The sequence below is a fragment of the Nanorana parkeri genome, unplaced genomic scaffold (genome assembly GCF_000935625.1).
Source record: "Nanorana parkeri isolate BGI_ZX_2015 unplaced genomic scaffold, ASM93562v1 scaffold40, whole genome shotgun sequence".
NCBI classification, from domain to species: domain Eukaryota; kingdom Metazoa; phylum Chordata; class Amphibia; order Anura; family Dicroglossidae; genus Nanorana; species Nanorana parkeri.
Genome location: NW_017306308.1, coordinates 1,574,223 through 1,596,235, shown reverse-complemented (window position 1 = coordinate 1,596,235; position 22,013 = coordinate 1,574,223). Strand labels below are relative to the sequence as shown.

Here is a 22,013-nt window from a genome sequence, read left to right as displayed (position 1 = left end):
AACCCCTTCTGCGTTTCTAAAGCCCAAGCTTTTTTTAGTTTGGATAAAGTTGGGAAGGGTAAGTATTTATTGGTGTCTGTGGGTAAATCTGGAGAGATTCACCATTGTCAACAGGACTGAAAGGTAGAAAAAATATAATTTTTCACCAAAACATGAATAGAGGGAAAACTATTTCAGTGTGAACACCTGTTAAGGTGGCAGCTGTCTAAGATGTGGCTTGCCTCACTTTGAAGTGATTTCTTCTCACCTCCTGTTTTGTCAGGACAGGAGATGAAAATGGACCTTGCTTGGTCAATGCCAGCTCCTTTCCCCACCAACACAAATGTCTATAAAAAGCCATTTGTAAACAAACTGTTCGCCCCCACAAAAAATACCTAGCTTGGCCCTGAAGTAGGGGTGAAAATTACCATGCCTCCTGGCATAGGTGGGAGTTCAGTATCCTGTGAAAATGCACTCCAGCCTCTTCCATTTGCCATGGAACGTCTGTGTGAAGGGAACTCTTCCTAATGGAACACAGACAAAAACAGATAGGGAGTTTTAACCATTCCATATCCAAAATGAAAATAGTATGAAATCATACATATGGCATCTTGTCTATAAGAGCAAAGATATATAATGGAGGGCACTTTCCCCACCAGGCCAGCCCCTTTATTGACAATAATGTTGAAAAAGATGAAGTTGTGCCATCTGTCATTTTCAGAGCCTGTCATTGACTTGCATGTAAGTCATTAGTTCACATGTACAGAAAGCTAAAGATTCTTCCAAAGACTCAAGAGCAAGACTCTGACAGCAGCAGGCTGTTCATCCTCCTACCTGAAGATGGTGGTGATTTATGGTCGTTGAAGGCCAGTCATGATATACTATTAATTATTTTTATTTTGATGTTATAGTATTTCAATGCAGATTTATAAAGGGTTATTCACAAAAGAGTCAGGAGAAGGCAGGAGAAGTGAACAATCTAGGCCACAGTAGCTGAACTGGAAAGTGAGCTGAATTGGAGAATTTTTCCAAATCAGCTACTTTGGCCTAGATTGTTCACTTCTCCTGCCTTCTCCAAACTCTTCACCCTTTTGTGAATAACCCTGTTAGTTTTTGCTTAGAATAGTTGTTCGTTTGCTCGATTACATATGCAGTGGTTAAAAATGTACACAAAGAATCACATTAAAATGTAGTGACCATTGAGATTTGTTTATATATGTCAAACCAGAGAACCACAACTTAATTCTTGGGTGCTCCTGTACACGTAATTTCCATACATACCGTATTTTTTGCGCTCCATAAGACACACCTGACCATAAGACACATGTGTGGGAGTGTAGGGGACGCTGGTACTACATGTATTGTTTAGAGGCAGTGAAACCACTTTATTTACCGCCTCCCCAATGCCGCTGCCCGTGTTGCCTGTGTCTAACTTCTGCATACTGAGACTCCTCCCTTTCCCTGTCATGTGCCATGACACAGGAAGGTGAGAAGTCTGTCAGACTCAGAAGTTAGACAGCGGCAGCAGTGGCAGCCCTGGCTCTATCCGGTACACTGTCTTCGCTGGCTCTATCCGGTACACTGTCAGCCCCGCCGCCTCAGCTCTTACTCACACATACACATCACCCTGCAGGAGCCGCAGAACGCGTGTGGTGTATGTGTGACAGCTGAGGCGGCGGGGCTGCTGGTGCAGGAGATTGTCGAGACCTGGGGGGAATTTTCGCTCCATAAGACGCACAGACATTTTGCCTGCCTTTTGGGGGGGGAAAAAGTGCATCTTATGGAGCGAAAAATACGGTAATATGTATAACTTTTGAATCAAATATAATCTTTCAAAAAGAGCACAAAAGATGTATGACTTACAATGAATATGAATACAACTGAAGTACCACAGCAGACGTCTAAACCTCTATAATGCCTGCTGCTATTAAACAAGACAACAGGAAAAGTGAAAATGTTACATATGGCAAATTTGTTCTTCCCTCACTTTGAAGTGATTTCTTCTCACCTCCTGTTTTGTCAGGACAGGAGATGAAAATGGACCTTGCTTGGTCAATGCCAGCTCCTTTCCCCACCAACACAAATGTCTATAAAAAGCCATTTGTAAACAAACTGTTCGCCCCCACAAAAAATACCTAGCTTGGCCCTGAAGTAGGGGTGAAAATTACCATGCCTCCTGGCATAGGTGGGAGTTCAGTATCCTGTGAAAATGCACTCCAGCCTCTTCCATTTGCCATGGAACGTCTGTGTGAAGGGAACTCTTCCTAATGGAACACAGACAAAAACAGATAGGGAGTTTTAACCATTCCATATCCAAAATGAAAATAGTATGAAATCATACATATGGCATCTTGTCTATAAGAGCAAAGATATATAATGGAGGGCACTTTCCCCACCAGGCCAGCCCCTTTATTGACAATAATGTTGAAAAAGATGAAGTTGTGCCATCTGTCATTTTCAGAGCCTGTCATTGACTTGCATGTAAGTCATTAGTTCACATGTACAGAAAGCTAAAGATTCTTCCAAAGACTCAAGAGCAAGACTCTGACAGCAGCAGGCTGTTCATCCTCCTACCTGAAGATGGTGGTGATTTATGGTCGTTGAAGGCCAGTCATGATATACTATTAATTATTTTTATTTTGATGTTATAGTATTTCAATGCAGATTTATAAAGGGTTATTCACAAAAGAGTCAGGAGAAGGCAGGAGAAGTGAACAATCTAGGCCACAGTAGCTGAACTGGAAAGTGAGCTGAATTGGAGAATTTTTCCAAATCAGCTACTTTGGCCTAGATTGTTCACTTCTCCTGCCTTCTCCAAACTCTTCACCCTTTTGTGAATAACCCTGTTAGTTTTTGCTTAGAATAGTTGTTCGTTTGCTCGATTACATATGCAGTGGTTAAAAATGTACACAAAGAATCACATTAAAATGTAGTGACCATTGAGATTTGTTTATATATGTCAAACCAGAGAACCACAACTTAATTCTTGGGTGCTCCTGTACACGTAATTTCCATACATACCGTATTTTTTGCGCTCCATAAGACACACCTGACCATAAGACACATGTGTGGGAGTGTAGGGGACGCTGGTACTACATGTATTGTTTAGAGGCAGTGAAACCACTTTATTTACCGCCTCCCCAATGCCGCTGCCCGTGTTGCCTGTGTCTAACTTCTGCATACTGAGACTCCTCCCTTTCCCTGTCATGTGCCATGACACAGGAAGGTGAGAAGTCTGTCAGACTCAGAAGTTAGACAGCGGCAGCAGTGGCAGCCCTGGCTCTATCCGGTACACTGTCTTCGCTGGCTCTATCCGGTACACTGTCAGCCCCGCCGCCTCAGCTCTTACTCACACATACACATCACCCTGCAGGAGCCGCAGAACGCGTGTGGTGTATGTGTGACAGCTGAGGCGGCGGGGCTGCTGGTGCAGGAGATTGTCGAGACCTGGGGGGAATTTTCGCTCCATAAGACGCACAGACATTTTGCCTGCCTTTTGGGGGGGGAAAAAGTGCATCTTATGGAGCGAAAAATACGGTAATATGTATAACTTTTGAATCAAATATAATCTTTCAAAAAGAGCACAAAAGATGTATGACTTACAATGAATATGAATACAACTGAAGTACCACAGCAGACGTCTAAACCTCTATAATGCCTGCTGCTATTAAACAAGACAACAGGAAAAGTGAAAATGTTACATATGGCAAATTTGTTTGATCTGCTCCTAATAGAATGTCTTTAATGGGAGGATCTCCTTTACGAGAAGCAGAACTCAGGATAGTAATTTCAGCAAGATGCCAGTCCCAGGCAAGGGGTTTCAAATATTTAGCAATAAGACTCTCTGTTTATTACATTCCATTGTTACATATTGCATCATACTGTAAATAATAAAAAATATTGCTGGACAAACGAAATCAAAGGACACGGGCAACAACACCACAATTCCATTGCCTAACAACTATCTGTGCATAGAATGACCATTAGAAACTAAAATTATTTTATATTGCAGACAGAAAAATTTTATGTTGCGAAAATATTGCATATTTTTAAATCTTTGTTTCATAAATAAATCAATGTGTAATCATCAAAACATTATTGCATTTTGGTGTTGTCCCGTGAAGGGCATTTGGCAGTATTACTAATCTTATTATCAATAATAATGCATATAAATAGTTAAGATAAAAACCAGTCAGTATAACCAGTTAAATAAATGCCTGACATACTATGACATTCTGTCATACCTGTGTTTTTGTCCCTTGGGGGATAGCACCTGACCTTAACTCTAGTTGTGAAGCTGAGACATTGGTCTCGTGGTCTCTGCTGAAAGAAAAATTCACATTGGCTATTGGTTAAATCTCCATACACATGGAGTGGTCCAATTCAGAAATAGCAAACAAGTCAGTAGCAATAGATAAACAGTGGTCCTCCCCTCCAACAGAGACCAGTGCTGCAGTTTTGGTCACAAGATGAACTGTCCAGGGCCCTATTTACTTGAAGTGACAGTAAACTCAGGAGTTAAATCTTACAAATATATTCAAGTACCTTAACTATTAACAAAAATGTAGATAACATCTCTTAATTTGTTCTGACATTGTCCTTCCTTCTGAAAGGTGGCTACTTTTGTTCCCCATGGTCCCTGTGTGTGTTGTAAAGTACTCCAAGCTCGCTCCTGTGATGGTCTAAAATCTCACATTTAGAGGGTTATTCACAAAGCTTGCCGAAAGATCAGCCGTAGCTCGTGAACGTCATGGCCGGCTCCGCCCAGTTGTTATTCATTGGACGGGACCTGCTAGAAGACTCTAGCACAGTCTCAGTGGTACCGGGCTGCACAGTCTCAGTGCGGTCCGGTCATGCAATATATGGCAGTGCACGGTCCCGGTGTTTGAACACCGGGGCCCCGCACTGCCGACGGGCTTCACAGTGAGGGGGCGGGTCCTGTGACTCACCTCCCCGGCCGCGTCTATAGTAACAGGCGGCGGGAGGGGAGGTGAGTCACAGGAGACGGGTGTGTGTCACACGCCCCGCCCTGCCCCCTGCAGTGAGTGCACACATCGACACATGGCTGCTGCTCCTGGAAGGGTGAGTCTGAGCGGGGGAAGGGGGGTGTCTTACATCATGTCATTAGACGTGGATTATAATGGGGAATATTACACTGTAATGTTCCCTATTATAATCTATTTCTCTGTTGTGTACTGCTATTTTATGTAATTAGACACGTGGATTATAATGGGGAATATTACATTGTAATGTTCCCTATTATAATCTATTTCTCTGTTATGTACTGCTATTTTATGTAATTAGAAAAGTGGATTATAATGGGGAATATTACACTTTAATGTTCCCTATTATAATCTATTTCTCTGTTATGTACTGCTATTTTATGTAATTAGAAAAGTGGATTATAATGGGGAATATTACACTGTAATGTTCCCTATTATAATCTATTTCTCTGATTAAATGATTACAGGTAGGCATGTGATCTATCAAAGTTTGAGACTACGTTAGAATGTGTGACCAGTGACGTGGTCACACATTTTAACGTAATCTCGCCCAGTTTTTCGGTGGTGGAATAGGTGAAGAATTCCAACGCTTTCATTTTTTGGTGTAACTGTATTTTATTTTGAAGGCATTTTTAAATACAATTAAATTAAAATAATTAAATCAAAACAATCTAAAATATAAACAATCAACGTCCTCCCCCTCAGCGGGCCACGGTAAAATTATCATACGTTGACCGGTCCGCGGCGATAAAAAGGTTGGGGAGCACTGCTCTATCAGGTCCCGGCCAATAGCAAACAGTTGGGCGGAGCTAGCTGTCACTGCTAGCTCTGCCCAATTGTTTCTTTTTTTCCCCCAATAAAACCAAGTTATGTCAAGGTATATATTTGATTATCTAGAGAAACAGAAATATTCCACCCATTGGAATTCAGTAGCAAAGAATCTTTTTTGGGTTTTTTTTATGGTCACTCTACAATTCCACATTTCATCAGTAGGCATCAGTAGGTCTCTCCCTAGAAAAGAGGGTATTACACAAAAGTATCCTCTTTAACCCACCTTTAATGGCAGAACATAATACATTTACTTCCTTATGGTATTTCTTGTTTGTCCAAATTAAGTACTTTATATTTTGAAACTTCAATAATTATTTTAAATTTTACATTAAAAAGCTTATATTACTCTTGTAAATACGCAGTCATACATTAAACTGCAAGAAGAATACTTAATGCAAAACATGCAATGCCATAGAAAGAATAAAAATGATAGAAATAAGAAAATGATAAATAAAATGACATTATTCTCTAAATTAGATATATGATATGGCAGCCTAAAGCTACAAACATTTTTTCCTATAATTACAACGTGGATTAGATGCAAATACTGATAATAATGTGAAGTTCCATTAGATTACCAGCTCATACACAACTTTGCAAAAAAAGCACTAGGTACCACTAGTGTACAAACATACAACTTGAAATATACGATCTTTGAACCACTTATATCATAAAGGATGTGTAAACCCAGGAACAAAAATGTAATATATTGTAACCTACCAGTCCATAGATGTAGTGTCTATGTTTGTTTCCTGTTTCTACGTTAAAAACATTTTCTTTAGGTACAGAAAAATCCTGCCAGAATTCCAGTATCATTGTTACTTCTGTGTACTGAACTGAATTTCTCAAACAATGTTATCAGTTTTCCCAGTTACCTTCTTTGAACTATAAAACTCCTCCTCACTATGTAAATGGGGGGTTGTTAGTATTCTAAATCAGGAAAGCAGCCCTGACAACTCTGTTCCTCTATATTTACAGCACAGCAAGTGACCTTTGTCACCCTAAGACAGAAAGTGTGTTACTGGCATAATCACCAGATGAGAATAAAAGAAAATAAGCCTGAAAAAACAATGCAGTCACCACATGAGTAATGAGTAATGAGCTGCAATATCTTACATTTTGTTTTTGGGTTTAGATACCTGACTTGAAGCTGTTTACGTTCAGTGATACCTTCACTAATAAAACTTTGTGGAAGCCTACTGTATGCATGGGGTTTTCCTAGGACATATCATGGGGAAATAGACAGCTAAGAATTTGTTCTGATCTTTCCATATCTATACTGTCAGATAATAGCAGTAAATCCAATTTCAGCATGACCTTAGGTTATCCTGTCACCTTAGTGTATCTGTAAAATGCAACATTATTGTTTACTAAATGACTAAAATATCTGCAAGACTGTCCCTCTCTGGAAATCCTCCTGAATCACCAGACTGATTGTCAGAACCATTCATGATAACCTAAGTGTATGTAATAATGTCCACCGCACATTAATTAAATAAAAAGTTCATAAAACATGATAGTAATAATGTAATAGGTTTTAGAATGTAAGCTCTCACGGGCAGGGCCCTCCTTACCATCTTGTTGTGAATTGTATTGTAACTGTAATGTCTTCCTTATATTGTAAAGCGCTGCACAAACTGTTGGCGCTATATAAATCCTGTATAATAATAATAATACTTGCAACAAGAGTGATTCTAATAACAATAGCAACAACCATATCAGGAGTAAATCATACAGATCCACAGACACATTTTCACAGCTGCATAGCAAAATCTGCATAACAAAGAAAAGATACATAAGGAATGAGATCCCTACCCTGGCAAGCTTACAAGTTACATAAAAACTAATAAACTAAAGGTCACAGTTTTACAGAACATGTGTGATTCTAAAATATTATACTTGGAAATAGATTTATATTATCATACTTAAACAGAGGGTACCGATATCAAAGTAGAGAGCTAATTTAATAATCATAGTTATTTGGCTGTACTTGTTATAGGAACTTACTATGATTTTTGGACAGTGATTGATCAAATTTGTCTTATTCCGTAAGACAATGACATTGGCACTGATATAGCGCAGTGTGCATTAACTCGGTCACTCACTCGGCTGCCTACGGCAGCTTAGTGAATAGACCCCATAGTATCCCGTTACACTGAAGTAAACTTAATGAAGTGATGATTGGTGGATGGTTGCTATAGGTTACTGCATTTTGCACATTTTAAACTCTTAATCAAGGCAGAATAACGAAAAAAAAAAATCCAACTAGATCTATTTGTGAGCAAAGGGTTCACCCGGCCAGGTATAACCTTTTTCTTTAATAACCCTACCCTTACATCCTTCATAAGTGTCTGTTAGGTATAAAAATAAATTTTAAAATACCAGTGAGTTCAATCCTCCAAATAACCTAAACTACAGCTACACATTGATATGAGACAGTGCTTGGAGGATTCGTTAACCCTTTCATGACCAGAGGTCAACCCTACCTAGATGCACAGGCCAAATTTAGCAGCATCAGCATGCATCATTTAACTTGACTACTTTGGATACCTAAATGGTTTATATATATTTCTATGGAAGAACAATACAACAAAGCATATCCAAAAAAGAGGTTTTATCATTTTTAAGGATTCATAAGGCTTTTATTTACACTTTTTGAATATAAACCCCACTCTTTATTTTTAGTATATTGTGACATATATGCAATTATTTTTAATAGTGGACAATTACTATATATGATTGCATTATATTATAATATATATGAATATATACAATATTATGTTTTTGCATATGATTGGATAGTGGAAGCCTCACCTCATTCACTAAGCTAAGAGAAAATTCCTGTGCAAAATGTAAATTTCTTTTGCAGAGTCAACAGCCTAGTTGCATTTAGTAAATCAACCAAATTGCTGGGATTTATTTACTAATTCAAATATTTCACAGCAAGAATCTTTCTTAGACAAAAGTATCTATTGTCTATAATTCAAGACACGTGAAGGGAGAAACAAGTTTACAAAAAATTATTTGCATATAGGGAGAAGTGTATTTGGAGGATAGTTTTATTAATATATTAAATACAAAGAAAACACTTTTCTCACTCCTTACACTGTGTTCTATTTTTCATGCTTGTTCTGCCTCTCTGCTATCTGACAAAGTAACAGTAGAGAGAGGAAGAGGTAGAGAGAAAATAGGATTATTTACTAAAAGATTTGAGAATATTTACTCATTGAGGCTGCTTAACTAAAGAATTGGAGAATAAATCTGCCGCACAGCACTGTCTAGCAGGAGACCAGATATACCAGTATTACTTTCACTTACAGGCCTTTCCACACCCCCACCCTGTGACTGGAAATGAGAAAGATCACACAAATGAGCCTATCTCTTTGTCACTCTGTTCTCTCCTGTCAACATAGTCCTTGCACTGCAGCACACCTGATTGGTTCCTTGTGCTGCTTCTCCATCCTCTTCTCTAAGCTCTGCTGTAAAAACTGTACAGTAGACTGCAAGAGACCAATATCAAGACAAATTCAAGGACTTACAATGCTTGCAATTAAAAAAATAAATTTAATGATGTATCTAAGATTACAAAGCTGCATTCATTTATGTATTTTCTATCTGCCTGGAGTTCAGCTTTAAGAGAGTTTAAATATAATAAAAGCTGCTTACCTGTGCATTTCCTTTTTGCACATTTTGGCATAAGGGTTTCTCTAAATAGGGGCAGTAGTCAGAATATTGTAAAGGGAATCTTTCATCCGATAAATAATCGATGCCTCCCTTCAAAAATAGCTCCCTTACTCTCATGCTGATCCCCTGTATCAATGCTTTACAAATTACTGCCCTAGAATGCAGCAAGTGAAGTAAGAGGGAGGGGGTCAAGTCTGTACAGAGTCAGGGACCCTGAAAGAAAACAAGATTTAGAATGGACATCACACATGTAGCATTTTCAGAGGGTGGTCAGCTATGGCAGCCAATATTTTTCTGATGACAGGGTTTTTAAAAATCATGTTATGACACCCATATGTTACACTCATTCAGCAATATACCATTATTGTGGCATTTACCATACACTTTGCAGCTTTCCTCTGACTGTTGCACTTTGTTACACAATTAGTTAGCCAAATGATTGTATGGGGAACCTAGTGATGTACTTTCTGTCTATTAATTAAATGTATGAAGGATTGGTTGGATAAGACACGGTCAATTTATAGCACATCACAGTATGTTTTTTTCTTCCATGTTCAGCAGGTCTCATGATTCCATAAACCAGTGACAAATGTTGGTGTAATAAATCCCTACCTAAGATATATGAGACGTAAGCCACAAAGTAATGAAAGATTGATGATTTTTTCTTCCTACTGAACTTGTAACCTCGTTCCCCTGTAGATATATGACCAAGATGGGACACTCCAGCACTTCATTGATGGAGGAGAACCCAGTAAGTCAAGCTGGATGAGGTACGTCCGATGTGCCAGGCACTGCGGGGAGCAGAATCTCACTGTCGTTCAATACAGGTAATGTATTACAAATATTTTTATACATTATATATATATATAAAGGTAAGTTGTCCTGCTACAATATGACACACACACATATATATATATACCGTCATGGGCAAAAATATTGGCACCTCCTGCATTTCTGTCAGATAATGCACCACTTTTTGCAGAAAACTGTGCAAAGTGGTGCAAAGTCACTGCGCAAAGTCACGATTAGGTTACTAATTCGTATTGATATTGTAGTCCATCACGGGAGTGTGAGATTAGAGTGGTGGCTACTTTACAACACACACAGGGACCATGTCAGCACCAATTCAGAGATGATTTGAGGCTCTACAAATGAGTGATACACAAATAAAATAAATTTTATAGTTAAGACTTAACTCCTGAGTTTAGTGTCACTTTAAAACTTCTGATGATTGAAGAGAAGCTGAGGAGGTCATATTGAAAAACAACCCAATAAAGCCCATAAGCATTTATCCCAGACCAATGTAATAACATTCTTATATTGGAAATATTATATTAAAATATAATGAAAGACATTTTAAAAAGGCAAATCTGATCCTTGAAAATAAAATCAGTTACATGGGTCGGACATTTTTACAGCACTTTTTAAATCCTAATGAGATGTTAACAACTCTGTATAGCACAGTTTCAGATGTTTCAGCTTTCAGTGCAATGAACCATGAAAATTAAATAAACTCTTTTCAGTCACCAAAGATCGGAGCGCTCTGGGTAGGGAACACTTAAGGCATCGGCCTATTTTTATATTGTCCAAAGTTGTCCTTTTCACAAAAAGTCAGCTGGTTTGAATTCCCTGTGTTATGATGTCTAATATCTAAATGGAATTTTCTTCAAAGAGCTGTGTGATTGATTGACCCTCGGTTGAACGTTTTGTTTTTATTTTGAGGCTGACAATAATGTCCGTTGGCATGTGTTCTACTTCAACAGCGTTAGGACGCCATGAAGCTATCTTTATGAGTCATCCAACCACAATACTAAATACATGTCAGCAAAGGAAATATTATCCGAAATGAGAAAAATCCCTTTGATGTACTTCACCATGCAGAGAGTTGTGCGAGTTTTGGACGCATTATCTGCTTGGAAGAAATGGTGAATGCTTACACTATTTTTTAGCCTACCCCAACCCTCCGAGACCACCCATTGCTTGAAAACAGTTCTGCTCTTTCAGCAGCAAACTGTGTCATTTGGTTTTTAGTACATTCGCTTGCTACTCCGCTTTGTTTATGTTAGAGAGAGCCAAAGTGAAAGATGAAATGTTTGCAATGGTGGAGTACAAAGTCGATTTGATTTTTCTCAACTTTGAGAACTATTGATTTTTTTTTTTAATCTGCAGTGAGAGAATTTTCATTGCGGCAGTGGAGGGGTGGAAGTTTATGGAGGGAAAACAAAAACAGCCCAAACTGAGAGTTTCTGTCAGATATTCATAGAAAGCGGTAGTTCTGCTTAGCCAGCAGAGCCCTCGTGAGACAAAATGGCTGTAAATAGAGAGAATAACAAGATAAATGGAAGTTTTGCAGCTGCAAGTAAAATATTGAGAATCTGCACTTTTCTATTGATCTTTGTGATCCTGTTGCCAAGAGGCAGTTTGTGGTGACAAAATATGTTGACAACTGCATATCTCACACCGGTGAAAAATTTACAGACGGACTCCCATATGTCCGCACTGTTACACTACAAACAAATTATCCTGTTACAGATAATTCTTTATGGAAAGGATGTTAAGTTATATGAAGTCATTCTGTTTTTTACTAAAAACTTCCATCTAATATTTTCAGTTGTAATTGGAAAACTTTCTCCAGATAAATATGATGTACGTTTTGCTGCAGAAATCTGCAATTTTTGTTTTCAAAAGATGGATTAAAAAAAGACCTCTTGAGAAACCTTCTAGCTGTAGCAGAATGACTTGTTGTAGATAGGCTACTAGGAAATAATATAACATTGACTTTTCTAGATAGCGTACACTGATATTAATTATTATTTCTAAACTGAAGATGTCAAGCAATTCAGTTAATTACATTATAAATGCTAAAGAACTCCACATTGTGGTGGGTGGGCATTTGACATAATGTGCAGCTTTTCACAGCACATTTGCACATTAGGGTACACTTACTTGATCTTACCTGTCAGTGCAACCTCCTCCAAGGGTGACAGGTCAGGGCTCAGATCACTGCTCTTTCAGACACCATCAATGCCATATTTCTCACCTTCTCTTCCATTTCCCAGGGTGCTCCTGTGCATGTGCTGTGTAGTATACATAAAAAAGCGTGTTCTCCAGTTTAAATTTTTTTTGCTAAAAGAGACTTTTCATGTCTCTTTTGTCCAAACGAATCTGACAGTCTTTAAAACTGAGGCATTTTCCAATTTGAAGTAGAACTATGGTCAGTCTATGGATATTTAAATATTTACACATTCTTAACAAGCAGAAAATAAACTTGAAACAAATCCCCACTGACCTCTGTAGTTATAGCCACTGTGGAGCAACTGATCACTAAAATTCACAAGCAGTAATGTAGTTTAAGTTGAGTTCCAGCACTCTCTGTTAGGGATTAGGAGTTAGAAGGCTGGCTGCTGGGAAGAGGGAGTGAGCTGAGCTGCTGAAATGAAAGTGGTAGCATTTTCTGCTGTAAACTTTAAAGTGATATTAAAGTCAAAAGAATTTTAAGCTTTTTCAACTATTTGAAATCACTTCATCAGGCTCAGAATGACGAAGGGGTACTTTTGAGACCCCGAAAGCACTTGTACTGAATGGCAATCTGTCATTAAAGGACTTTTTGCTGTGAATATCCGTGGTGTGCTGGTGACAATTTTTACTTTACTCTATATGTCCACGGTGCCGTCTGTGGTCGCTACAAGCACCCATCTGCTCTGCAGGCTTATTATTTTTCTGGTAAGGAGTGCAGCTGGATTCCTACTATATTGTCCACAAACACACAGGCACAGCAAATCAAGCTATTTCCCTCCCCCGACTCCTCTCCTCCCAACTCCTTTCTCCAAGCCAGTAGGTGAACAGTTGCTGGAGTCTGCTCTACCCCTTGTAATCTTGTACTGGACAGGAAGTTTAGGGAAGCCAAGCTGAGAGACTTGGAAGCAGCATTTCAGAAATATGATGATATTAAGTGTTTGGGCAAAAATGTAAAGCAATGCTTTTGCTGGACAATGCATATTTGTTTGATCTGGATTAATTATTAAAAAAGTTTGAGAGTTTAATATTACTTTAAGGATGAATTATGAAAGGACAGTTTCTACTTTAAAGCTCATTTGAACCCTTTTAACTTTATTTATCTGCTAAGTGCTATAATTTTTAATTTACAAATAAATATTTAACCACTTCAGCTCTGAACCTGTACGCACCCTATGGGTCAGAGCAATTTTTACATTTCTTCTATGGGTCTGTTTAGTCAACAAAACTCGGCCATAACTTTTGTTAGCGCAAACAAGGCTTTCTTTTGATGATATTGTATTGTTAAAATGATTGTATTTTTCATGCAATAGACAAAAGCAAAACTAAACTTGCACTTTCTTTGATCAGTGTTAGTTAGAAAAAAAATGGTGTCACTATAGATAACAAATACATTTTAATCTTTAATTTGTCCTGTTCAAAATAACACAAAAATTATGATTCTGGTACAAAGCATTTCACAGTTACGTACAAATAAAATAAAAGCATTTTCAGTTGTGCACTTTTTAATAAAACACTAAACAAACAAAATGAATAATGTAAATATTAATGGTTAGAAAAATTAAATATACACAAAAGCAGGAAAATAACAGCTTAGGGGAGAGGGGGAAGGAGTTATTTAGGGCTAACTAAGGTAAACTAAGGGTTTAATAGAAACACGTTTTATTTAAAAAAAAAAAAAAAATTTAAATCATCAGGTTCTTTAACTGACATCATATCCAGATTGAAGCTTATCCCTTTTTTTTTATAGTTTATACAAAAGTAACAATGTTAGGCCCTATTAACACTTGCGATTGAAGATACACTGTAAATTCCATTGGCAAGAATCAGTGGATATTTGTAGCTGGAATCATAGGTGTGTGCGAATAGCTAACTGTATAAAGCAATGACAGACCATGTTGCCTTTTGATGTGCTCAATAAGTGGAACACTGCAGTGTGAAAATTGCCCTTCTACCCTGCAGTATTGAAGGCCCTAAATGTTATTTAAACAAAGGACACTATCTGCAAGGAGCTTTTGTGTTCTTCTGTTTGCAATGTCCATACTGGTGGCTTCTGCCCAACCTGGCCTTGTGTGCATAGGGCTTTATATGAGAAGCTCTGTGTTTTTAGTAAAGTTGGTTTAGGTTGGTGTTTTTAGTAAAGTGCTCCTGAAAGTACAAAATAAATAAATGTAATCAGGATTCAAGAGAGATAAAAAGATATATGTTAAAATCAGTACCACATAGCTATCTGTAGTTCGAAAAATTGTTCATATTGCCTTGTCTGTCCAAACTAGCCTGACAACAAAAATATATTTTTACTTAAACTGTGAAACTTTCTTCCACATAGAAAGTCATTTTATTTTAGTGTTGTAAGTGAGACTGTCAGGAGTAAATAGTTGAACAATGATTGATTTTCTGTTCTCTTACCAGATCCAGCATATTCTACAGAGCTTGTATTGACATTCCCCGTGGCACAGAACTGCTGGTGTGGTACAATGACAGCTACACGTCGTTCTTTGGGATTCCATTGCAGTGCATTGCTCAGGATGAAAACTGTAAGGAGCTGACATTATTACTTATTTACTTGAGAACAACAACAACAAAAATTTAAGCATACCCATGGCCTATGTATTGTGTAAGAAGCCGTTAATGATCCAGCATTAAGCCATATTTTATTTAAGTTTCATTTTCCTGCACTTGAAGACATGTCTTTTGGAGCGTACTACATTTATTACATGCCAACACAGAATAAACCCATTTTTTGGTATAGCAGGCTACTTCTTGACTACCCTGAGTCTGTGCCTTGCTCAGGGTGGATTGAGGTACTTATTTTTTGCATGCATTTCAGTGTTTGTATATCTATGTACTGTAATTTGTTTTTTGAGCTGTAGATATGTCTCTATATGCATGCTTATCTATGATACACAGGGAGTTCTACGTTTCTCTTCACAATGCCATATTCTTACATCTAATGTTCTTCTAAGCAAGTAAAACTGAATTCAGCATTCCTCAAGATCTCAGTGCTTCATCTAAACATATAACCAACACAAGATCGGATGCCCCTAGTAATACTTTGATGCAGTTGCATCTAATGCACCCTCCATTGTGCTCATAAGATTATTTCAGGTATTATGTACATTAAAGCAAGGAGGAAATTGGTATATGTTAGAATTGCATTCAAATATATCCATACCCCATTCTGTTTATGGCAACTGCTGTCTTTTTTTCTGTTAATATACATTTAATAGACAACAAATTAAGGAGTCATTGCACACAAACCTGATATTTTAGTCTTATGTAGATTCTGGCACATTATATCATATGTTGGATTATTATCAGGTCAATTCACTAAAGGGGGAAGAGTTTGGAGAAGGCAGGAGAAGTGAACAATCTAGGCCAACATATCTGATTTGGAAAAATTCTCCAATTCAGCTCACTTTCCAGTTCAGCTATGTTGTCCTAGATTGTTTCCTTCTAATGCCTTCTCCAAACTCTTCACCCTTTTGTGAATAGACCCCTATGTCTTTTGGAGAGCTGTTGGTGAGATCACTGCACTTGAGTTAGTGGATCTGCCCACTGGTCTGGTCATTGGTTTCCACTGTCTTTGAAGGATTTTTGGTTTGATATGTTAAATACGTATGCATGACATTTTGTTTCAATACAGTGCACATTAGTTTTAGCATAGTTGCAGTGTTTGCTTTTTTTTTGCATATTCCCTGGAATTGTTATTTAATTGAATAAAAGGCATATCACACCATTTATTTTTCCTGAGCTGTGTTGATGTAGCTAATATTCTTCTGCATTAAATCTAAGTTTTGTATGACACCCTCTCCTGCTCTCCATCTCTCTCCTCTCTCTTTGAGCTTTATTTTAAGAAACAGGACAAGGAAAAAGACAGTATATGCTCACAGGCTTACAATATAGTATAGATACATAACTTCTGCAAATAAGAAATTGATGCATCTTAATTGAAGTCTTTATTTCTTGAACACCAGTATAATATTGTTGTGATATGCATCCTATATGTACCTATGGTATTTATTGGCTTTTACTGTGTTTCTTGCAGTGAATGTCCCATCACCAGTTATGGAAGCCATGACCAGGCAAGATGCACTGCAGCCTTTCAACAAAAATGGCAAGTTGCCTTCTTCCACATTGCAAAGGTCCATAGTTTTCCCACAGACTCCATGCAACAGAAACTATTCTCTTCTGGATAAATCTGGGCCTCTCGATACAGGATTTAACCAAATTAATGCTAAAAACCAGCGAGTGCTTGCCAGTCCAACCTCAACAAGCCAACTCAACTCAGAATTCAGTGACTGGCATCTTTGGAAATGTGGACAATGCTTTAAGACTTTTACCCAACGGATTCTACTACAGATGCATGTGTGCACCCAGAATCCAGACAGGTAAAACAAGACGGTATGGGTGTACCTAAAGGTTATTAGTTACATATTAATGAGGGGAAGTAGACAAATGGCAGACAATATGGAAATATGGAGTCTCCTATAAAAAAAAGTGCCAGGAAGGTGTCTGATATAAACATTTTAAAAGTGAAGAAAATGTTCCTCTTAGACAATTGGTGAGGAACTCCAAAATAAATTCTGGCAGGGGTTCTAACCACTCCCTTGAAAACTACAAAAAAGTTTTGGCTTTATAAAGACTTTAAGTGCTATGTGAAGCAGCAGCTAGGATCAGTTTTACCTATTAGCATAGCATAAGCAAACCTATTTATTAAGATAGTATAATGATGATGATATTGTAGTCCGCCAGTGATATTTTACAATGTGTTTCCTTTACAGTGAAATTTGATTGGGTGCTACAGGGTGCTGGAATTTAAACATAGTCAAACAGATTGATAAAAACTCATACTAAAAACTCAAACTATATATATATATACACACACACACACACACACACACACACACAATTATGTTTAATATCAAAAAATGATCTCAATCTGCTTTAAACCAGATAAATATGAAATAGTGCATGTTAATATTCCCATTTACCACTTACCGCCAGCAAGTGGTGATCTATGTGAGAATAGAAGTCTCATCAGCATTTCTGCTAAAATACATTTGGCTGGGTCAGACAACACCCCCTGTCCTTCTCTCTAGGCAGGAATGTCATACTTAATTTTAGAGAGGCAACTACAAACCAAAAAGGTAGTGCTGGGCTTTCTGTATGGTGTAGCCATAAACCATCATAGGTTCCCTTTAAACTTTGAACTAATAACTTTGTGCTCAACTCCTACCACAGCAGCAAGCACAATTCCAGGTTTGATTGCTAGATTTCAAAATTAATATTTTTTTCTATGGCACGCTTTACTAAACGAAACTAAACAAAATAAACAATGCTAATGTAAAACACGTTCCCTTTAACACTGCTTGTAGCCAAGCACAATTCCTAATCTTTAGACAAAAAATGACTTAAACATGTAGACTAGATATCAGTTTTTGGAGGATGTCAGTGGCTTGGGGCACACAGTTTACATTTTTTTAGCATTTTGGCAGGATTTTCAACTTTATCCCTTCAATCTCTTGTATATTATTCCTAACCACTGGGCCTAATTCATAAATCCAGCTGAGAGAGGAACTTTCAGACCACTCACAGCAGCCAATCAGGTTCAATCGGCCATTATCCAACTTTTCGGCCATCTTACAACTGGTTTGCTACCTGTTGACTCACACAGTTGGTGATGGGTTTGCTGTCATTAGATTCTTATTCTGTTTCTGAGCACAATGATAAAAATCTGGTACGTGATCAAACCAACTTCTCTCCATTCAAAACTGATGTGTCAGGGGACTTATCTTTTAAGTTTATGATATTTCTTTTTAAATGTTTGTACAGCAAACCTGGCAGAAAATATATATTTTTTTACCAACAAATACATACATAACAGTTTTATTTTCTACTAAGGAAGATGGGGACACTCCATTTATTTTTGCTTGAGGCCCATATGTTTAAAATGGGCTCTGGTTCACACAAGGGTTACCTTCATAAGCTGTATTGAGCTAAACATGACATTTTAAAGGCAGGTTGACTGTGTGTCTCCATTTCAAGATTTATGCAGTGTTTTCTCATGGCCATCATGCAGGGTTAGATTAATGATCATCATAGGTAGAAAACATCAGGCCAAGATTCTATAAATGCCTTTATGTCTCACAGAGAGAGAACGCCTTGCATCTCAGAGCTGATGTGACAGTCATTGCAGGGTTCACCTGCGGTGTACAGCATGTAGGAACTTAATTAAGTACTAAGAGGCAATGAATTGGAATTTTTTGCTTAGCACTATTTTTCTTCAGAGCATGCACAGCTATAAATCGTGAGGAGCTGTCAAAAAGATATACCTGCTCTAGTGGTGATGTTGAGGAAAACAGATGCCATTTATTCAATAAACTAATATCCATACAGAAGAAAAATGTTGACCAGATACCTTAGAGTCAAAGTTGGTTTGAGCGTTTGTCAATATGGAATTTTATGGCTGTGAAGTGAAGATGAAATTTAGCTGAACAAGTGAATTCAAATTTCTGGTACTTTGGCCACTGGCACAGTGCATGTAATACAGTCATTATTTATGCATCAAAGCTCATTTATCTGACGGTCTTGAGAGCTAGCAAGAAGGGGAGACATGTAATTAATGAAATACTAAAAATGTGTCTTTTATGCTGTTTTTAAATAATCCAGATATTTACATAAATGCTGCAAGTAAATTCAAATGAATTTGAATTCATTGCAATGAAATCAGAAATTGTAATTGCTTTTTGATCAGTATTATAAAAAATACCCCATTTTTAAGGTGAGCATTTTATTCAAGGCAAATACAAGTACAAATATGCCAACGTTAGGAACATGCGTGAGTATCATTTACTTAAGGGAGTCATTTTTTCACAGGCCAAAGAGCTGTGATTGTATCACAGCTGTAACTGGGTTAGGTGGAGATTTTGAAAGTACTGAGTTTAATTTAAAGGAGAACTATGAGATGAGCGATTTCCACTCACCTCATAGTTCTAGCCGACCTGTGACAATGAGACTGTCACAGGTCGGCTCAGTAGATCGGGAGGTGAGCGAACACATACCGGGTTCGCTCACCTCTCGATCCTGTCACGGCTCTCTGCCGTGACAGGGGGAGGGGCTGGATTCCCCTCTCCCCGCTCCGATCTGCCAGCGCTGACTGGCAGAACGGACGGGGAGGGGGCGGGTACAGCTGGCTCTGCCTCTAGATAGGCAGAGCCAGCTGTCACTCACGCAGCTGGGCGGAACCCGACGTCCAGGTCGGGATCCGCTCCGGCGTCTCAGTATACCGCCAGCTGTAGCTCGCGGTATACTGAGCTTAGGGTAACGGGAGGAAGCTAGTTTGTGTCCTCCCGTTACCCTAAGGAGAACTATGGGGAAAAGCACTGACCCCATAGTTCTCCTTTAACCCAAATTGATCTTTGAAGAAGCACATAAACTGAAAGGCAACTCCACATAATTTCAGGGAGAAAGGAGTGGTATACCAGTTCTACTGTGTTCTACTGCTAAACACTAGGCACATGTAAAAGACACAAACTAACGGAGCTATGCAATCTGAAGTGTGAAATGAAGAAACAGCACCAACAGCACCAATCAGATCATATGCAGAGAAGCAGCATACTGATAGAAGGATAGAGCAAAGTTACATACATATGAGCTTATCACTGTGCTTTCAAGCACAATATCAGAGGATCAGAGAAACTGATAAGAGAGTCATTTTGATGAAAAACTGATCCGCTTACCCTATAAGTCCTGCCATAACGTATGTACCTTTTACAGTGGATAGTTGTGCATCAGCAAAACAAATATTTCTTATACATGTAACTAGGTCTTATCACAACTATATCTCTGTTGCATAAGCCTTTATGAAATGTCAAGTTTCTCTCAGGCATAATTTGATCCACCAATAAGCTTTAAACACCCTCAAAGCTTTTTTAAGGTGATGTCTCCTTGCCAATTTTTCAGCTTGGACAGACCTACCTTGGCTTTGTGCCAAGTGGTAATGTCACTTCAGCTGTTCAGGTATCTCCAATATTTTCTTACAAAGATTTGAGAAGAAGCCAAGTCCCAATAGGCTAGCACAACAATACTGTGAACTTAATCACTGGGCATTAGGCCTTGCATATTGTGATGTACAAGTTTTGCCTCAGCTTGTATGACCTGATCACCAAAGTCCACGTAAGGACTTTCAAGGAAATACAATACGGGAGCAAAACTTTTGGGCTGGTAGCCTTGAGAGGAAATAAATTAATTCATATAGTAAAAAGTCATTTATAGGGTGAAGACAGAGCTCAGTATTTATGTCTAGCATCTAGTTAAATAGTTTTGTATGATGGTTTTGCAGTAATACAACCTTTTGCAATGTAGATCGCGTCTTGATTATTCTAATAAGCTGCTAGTCACTGGATGGCCACAGATAAACAGAGTAAGGCTAGTATAATCGCACTGAATGTACATAGCACCTCATATTTCTTCTGATGACTAATGTTTCTTTACCGTGCACTCCAGTTCCATAACACCAAAAAAGGCTTATTGATTTGACAGTATTTCAATAAGAGATTTATGCGCACATTAAAACAACCACTGTTAGGAGCTAATTGTATGTGCTGAATGTATTACTCAGATGTGAGGGAACACGATTCCCCATAGAGTAACATAATATGGAAGAAAATATTTGAGAAGTATTTTTTCTTCAATAAAGATTAAAGTAAAAGAGCAGTGGGACCTCAGACTTAAACTGCAGACTGTGCAAAAAAAAATCTCTCCCTGGGCTGGGATGTAAAATCCTATAAATAAAATTGACTTATGGTTGCTTATTCTCAATGTTTACGAAGACAGCATTTTCATGTAGGGTTACAATCGATATGGATAGGATCTACTTTGCTAAATACCAGGACATCACAATCTCCATTATGACATATTTTCAGGACAGCACTTTTGAGCTGAGTTCTGATCTGAGCCAACTTATTTGGTTACATTAAATGTGAGCTCTAGAGTCTTGCAAAGCAAAAACTCAGCAAGACTTGCCAATAAGCAGAAAAAATGTTTAGGCTAAAAATCTGGAAATGGCAGCTGATGAGGGATATTTGCATGAAACAAACAAGAAAGTAATTGTGTTCAGACTCTTTCTAAAAAAAAAAAAGAATAAAGTGGAACTCTAGCCAAACCATTTTTTTTCTAACCAATAAATAAAAACCTGGCAGATGTTCTAACATTCCCCATTCTATTGAAAAGAAAAAACAAATTTAGCTAGAACTCCACTCTGGAACTTTACATGCATATTCACCTCTCAGTTGCCCTTCTTCTGCTCTAACAGCTGCTATTTTGCTGGTGTTTCTTTTGCATCAAACATCTTCCCTCTTCAACCAGTGGGTGACTACCCACTGCTCATGTAACTCTTGGGCATGCATTCTGGAGTTTTATCTTTCTAGCACTTGGTTCCATTCTCAGCATGTTACTAATGCAGCGAGTGGACAATATAATATCCTATTAAAAAAATGG

At 38.0% G+C, this 22,013-nt stretch overlaps 1 protein-coding gene across 1 annotated transcript in view; it reads left to right on the top strand.

The window, feature by feature from the left end:
* The window catches only part of PRDM6 (PR/SET domain 6), a 119,715-nt gene that overhangs the window by 76,578 nt on the left and 21,124 nt on the right, over positions 1-22,013 (top strand). Inside the window, exons 4-6 of the mRNA XM_018571095.1 lie at positions 10,197-10,324; positions 14,925-15,049; positions 16,561-16,903. Of these exons, the coding sequence (XP_018426597.1) occupies positions 10,197-10,324; positions 14,925-15,049; positions 16,561-16,903 (596 nt within the window). The remainder of the gene's footprint in view (positions 1-10,196; positions 10,325-14,924; positions 15,050-16,560; positions 16,904-22,013) is intronic.